The following is a 5,322-nucleotide window of genomic DNA, read 5'->3' on the forward strand; positions in this document are numbered from 1 at the left end:
TAATGTGCATCGTCACTGGCTGAAGCAGATGTGAATGTTGTTTGCTTTGAAAACTAATTTTCTTCACTCATAGTTTTTACTGTGGAGCTTTAACATGTTGCATTTACCAGAAAAGAGACTGACAGATATTTATCTTTTCCTCTCTTTCTGTCCTCATCTCACCAGGCTGCTAAAAAAGCTCTGAGACATATGTTTCCATGACAACAGACAAACACCACGGTTGCCAAGCTACTGCCTGTATCCATGGAGATCTGGCACGCTGTGGCATCTGATCCGGTGTAAAGAATGGTTTTTTTTTTTTTTGTCTGGTCATGTTGCAAAGCCTCCCGTCAAACAGTTTGGGTGATGAGTCATTTTGACTCTGCCAGGCTGAACGTGAGGGAGGATCATATGTCAGAAAGTAAGAGGATAACGATGTGAACGCCATATGTCAAGTAGGCCGAGCATCAGGCCGCCGTGAAGCCGTGCCAGTGATGAGAGTGCACCGACGTCACAGCCTCATTCATGTCTTTTCTGCTCTGTCTTTATTGTCGCTCTGACCTTCTGTCAGGTCTGACGGGTGAACTTCTTATGTTTAACTCATGTAGTGAGATGAGAACTGAATGTGTGGCTCCACCTGATGGACAACTGCCAGATGTCATCCACATCTGTAACTAGAATGTGACTCAGTGGAGCTCAAACCTCCACTATGATCACAACACAATGACGCACACTTGAAAACCTAAGCACTCACATGAAGAAGACAATAATGGCAACATTTTGCTTATGTTGACTTTATTGGTAAATTTATAATTTGATGTTAGTTTATTTAGTTTATTGCAAAGAAATCAAGAAAGAGCAGAGACAGCACATTTGTGTCTTTGTTAAAAGAATGCAGGCTCAGATTAACCACAACACATCCAACCATAAAGCTGCAGTGCAGAACATTCATTTTCTCTGTTCTAAGGATTACAGTACTGGAGAATTAACTCTCTGTGCACATTCACGTCTATACTTCAATAAATACACCAACCACTAAGTCTGCACGTCTTCATTTAGTTTCTTAAAAGCTTTTTAAGACTCCATCTCAGGTGAACTCACATTTATCTCCACCCCACTCCCACTGCCCTCCTTGTCTGAATCCAGCAGGCAGGTGCAGGCGATGGCCTCCGTCACAACGTACGGGTCGCAGTTGGATGCAGGGCGGCGGTCCTCGAAGTAGCCTTTCTTATCATGGCCCACCTGGCGAGGGATACGGATGCTGGCACCACGGTTGGCCACCCCGGCAGAGAAGTGGTCGATGCTGGAGGTTTCGTGGTGACCCGTGAGACGTCTCATGTTGTCCTTGCCTCCACGAGGGTCGTACACGCGGATGTGCTCCTTGTGCCTCTTTTCTAGTTTGGCGATGGCCTTCTCGATGTATCTGTCAGCAGAGAAACAGACAAGGTGAATGTTTATTTATTATTTCTTTCAGTTTTTTAACATTTCCGTTGATTTCTCAGGGAATACATGGATCTTGATTTTAAAAAATCAGGCCCGTTGCAGTGACTGATGTTTATGTTATTTTATTCAAATAAAAATCTGAATCCAGGTAATTTGAATGTGGTTTCATAAACTGTGGGGCCTTAGTGCTCTACTGAGTGCAAATCTAGTTTTCAAATATATATATATAAACCTGCAGTGATATCCACTAACATCAACTGTTGATCGCCTCCTGCCTCATTTGTCCTGTGAATGTACACCAAGTAATATAAGTACTACATACTCTCATGTTCACTATTAACCTTCTAACAGTGTCTGTTTGCTGGTGCCGAGCAGGTATAGTGCACATAGAAAAAGGCTGCAAGCTATGGCCTAAAATTAAACTGATTATACAAGTGCAGAAAAGAAAAAAAACGTGTTTGATAAGCTGGTTTGTGTTTACCTGTTTGTGTGACTGCAAATAAAGATTAAGTCATAAATAAGGACACAACAAGTAAAGCAAAGACTTAGAGAATGTTTCAGCAGCTATGAGTATATTAAGTTTAAGGAACGAGTGAGTGAGTGTCAAAGCTAGTTTTAAGTTGGATTTTACTCACTCCAGTCCCCCGTCTTCCCTCATCTCCTTGGTGCTGACGTTCGTGTGGCATCCGGCACCGTTCCAGTTGCCCGTCATTGGTTTGGGGTCCAGCGTTGCGACAACCCCAAAGTCTTCACACACACGGTGCAGCAGATAACGTGCGACCCACAGGTGATCGCCCATCTCAATTCCCTCACAGGGGCCCACCTGGAACTCCCACTGAAGTCAGAAGATAAAATATATTCAATCAGGGAAGAGTGGAGGGGAAGTGTAAATCTTTGTGTATATGAATAACGCTGACACTTACCTGAGATGGCATAACTTCAGCATTGGTGCCATAGATTTTGATCCCTGCGTAGAGGCAGGCCTTGTAGTGACACTCCACAATGTCTCGTCCATACGCGTTGTTTGCCCCCACGCCACAGTAGTAAGGGCCTTAACGTGGGGGACAAGATGGAAAGTGAAAATGAAATAAAATAGAGGTGGCTCTGGACCAGTGATTACTACAGTTTATAATAACCATGTTCCAAAGAGGAGATCACTCACCCTGGGGTAATGGGTAACCTTGTGCTGGCCAACTGAAAGGATGTCCATCTGTTCCCAACAGCGTGTACTCCTGCTCCATACCAAACCATATTTTGTGCTTCTCAATCTTCTCCATCACTTTTTCGCAGCTCGCACGATGGTTAGTTTCTGGAAAGTGAAAGCAAAAACCAGGAGAGCTTTTTTGTCCTGAACAAACTGAGCAAGAGCCAGTAAATCGAGCTGACAGAAGAAAGTACCTGCAGGTAAGCGGTTGTATTTAAAGACTTCACAGAGCACCAGTTTGTTGGGGTCGAGGGTGAATGGGTCCCGGAACATGCAGATGGGCTTGAGGTACATGTCACTGTTGGAGCCTTCGGACTGGTACGTGCTCGAGCCATCGAAGTTCCATTCAGGAATTTCTGAGAAGACGATGTAACATAAAACATCATCACAAAAAGCATCTCTTGTAAATTCTGTACCTCACACATTCAATTACAGTAAACTATTTAAAGTTAAATGTGTCAAAGCGGAGACAGATTTAAAAATTCAACTTGTGTTGAGGAGCTCGTGCTGAATGTGACATCTACAAGTAGAATTTCTATTTAAAGCATCTGACACATCAAAGTTGGGACCATTAACATGTCAGTGAACATGAACCTTTTTCATGTTCAATCTCAATTTTGGTTCTTTTTTGGTCTCCACCGACTGCAGAGGAAAATAGCAGGTAATTATTACGCCTTAGCTACGGGTTCGTCTCTTTCTCTCTCCCTGAAACAGCGAACAACCCCACATATAAAGTTTTATTTAAGAAGATATAATTTGTTAGTTTCCTTCTGTTTCTGGTGAGCTAGGTTATCTGGCTGCTCAGGTCGTAATTACTGTACAGATTTGAGAAATACAGTAGAAATGGACGCTTTGACATCATAGCTGGGACCTCAGAGGTATAATTAACCAATTCAGACGTATGTGGGTAATGAGCAGTGACTAACCCTCAAACACTCTTGGTAGTTTACCTGCAGATAAAAAAAGTTGATGCCCATGTGGCAGTCTCAGGCTCTCCCCTGTCCAGCCTCCTGCAACCTCTGCAACCACCCGCCTTTGTTTTGTTTGTTGCACCTCAGAATTGTTTTCATCCACCCCCTGAGTTTGAGTCAAATAAGGACTTTAATATCGTATATCTGCAAGTGGAGAGTCCGTCTGTGTTACCGTGTTCGAACAAAGATTCAGCCACAAATATTTGTTCTCCAGCTAAACCTGTTCATTTGTTTCACCAGGATGCTCTCACACATGTGCTATGTACAGTAGAGGCGTGCTGTGGTACTCCATGTCCACAAGGGTTCTGTCTGATAGCTGCTTTGTTGAATATTTCTCACTTAATAATTCCTCACAAACTGAATACAAGGGCAGACTGAGCGATCCGATGTGATGGTTTTACCTCTTTAACTTATTCCGTGTAAGGCTCAAGATCTTTCATTGAATTGAAAAATGTGAGCTTGCTGATAAAATGTTGAGATAACTAATAAATCACAAAAATAAAATAGGCCATTTACCCTCTATGCTTTTTGGCTCACTGTCCAGGGTTCGGGTTTTGCCACGAACGTCTTCTCCTCTGCCGTCGATCCAAATGTAGGTGACCTGGCACTTCCCTTCCTGCTGCAGGTTCAGGTACTGCTGACGCAGGCTCTTGTTGAGTCGAGAGCTGAGTGACACTGATGCCATGTTCTCCTTCAGACAGAGAAAACAATACAGACGATAAGTGTCTGTTGTTTTCATGCATTCTGTCCCTTAAGGTTCAGTGGACCTACATTTTTTCCCATCTATTCTTGGGACTTTTTGTTTTTTACTTCCTCCTCACACAACCTGCCTGTTACCAAATACCAAACATGCACATGCAAGGTTTATACAAGAATATGCAAATAATTTCCTCTCTCCTTCAGACAGAGTCCACAGCTTATTCAGGTTGATTCTGTATTTGACTGATTTTCTTATTCTTTAGTGCGTCTCAGCTGGATTCATGAGAGTTTCACAGGGAATGTTCACAAGAAACAAAGAAAAAACCAAACAAATGATTGAAAGAAACTGCACGTTTTCTCCTTTTACTACTGAGAATGAGAAAAAACAGGCAATTGATTTGATTTCTGGTTTATGAATGACCATAGATTTCACCCGTATATTATAATTTTATTACAAAACAAATCCAATGCATACAGAACTTATATTCATCATATTATAATACTATGCTGAATTTAGTTAAATGGATTTACTATCTATAGATATATACACAAAATATAAGTCTTCTCTTAGTATTTCTTTCATTTTCATTCAGCAACAGTTAAATGTTTGTTAATTAAATAAATGACTTACAGTGTAACCTGAAACCTGAGAATGCATAAATGTATAAAACGTCAACAGAATCTGCACTTTCTAAAATATATCCATATACTAGATGTTGTATTTAAGGGATTTCAGACGACACAGTTTTGTTAAACAAATAAATCTAAATATAATATATATAATACATACATCACTATATATATAAATACTGACTTACTGCGTCGCAGGTGACTTCAGGTGTTGGGTGTTGAACAGACGGCTTCGTGTGTGTTGTGCCTGAACCAGTTTGTGGTATTTGACTGGAGTGTAAATTACTCTGCTGATGTCACAGACCCACGTGTCCTCTCACATAGTTTAATTCCACAGCTGCACCTTTAAGTGCAGGTCTCCTCCTCCGCTTCATCTGTTTCCATTGCATCAAAATG

General features: G+C 41.6%; 1 protein-coding gene across 1 annotated transcript; it reads right to left on the reverse strand.

The window, feature by feature from the left end:
- Positions 1–757: 757 nt before the first annotated feature.
- On the reverse strand, positions 758–5,266 carry LOC109640319 (glutamine synthetase-like). Its single transcript, XM_020104234.2, has 7 exons — positions 5,115–5,266; positions 4,114–4,288; positions 2,821–2,982; positions 2,585–2,731; positions 2,346–2,473; positions 2,058–2,257; positions 758–1,402 (listed from the first exon to the last, which is right to left on the reverse strand). The coding sequence occupies exons 2-7, from the start codon at positions 4,280–4,282 to the stop codon at positions 1,054–1,056; spliced, it is 1,155 nt and encodes a 384-aa protein (XP_019959793.1). The 5' UTR covers positions 4,283–4,288; positions 5,115–5,266; the 3' UTR covers positions 758–1,053.
- Positions 5,267–5,322: the final 56 nt, after the last annotated feature.

The sequence above is a fragment of the Paralichthys olivaceus genome, chromosome 18, assembly GCF_024713975.1.
Source record: "Paralichthys olivaceus isolate ysfri-2021 chromosome 18, ASM2471397v2, whole genome shotgun sequence".
NCBI lineage: Eukaryota > Metazoa > Chordata > Actinopteri > Pleuronectiformes > Paralichthyidae > Paralichthys > Paralichthys olivaceus.

Coding starts and splice junctions, on each gene's coding strand:
- LOC109640319 (XM_020104234.2), bottom strand. CDS start 4,282: ATGGCATCAGTGTCACTCAGCTCTCGACTCAACAAGAGCCTGCGTCAG. Junction 2,732..2,820: donor ATACAACCGCTTACCTGCAG/GTACTTTCTTCT, acceptor TTCACTTTCCAG/AAACTAACCATCGTGCGAGC. Junction 1,403..2,057: donor AGGGAAGACGGGGGACTGGA/GTGAGTAAAATC, acceptor CTCTGCTGACAG/ATACATCGAGAAGGCCATCG.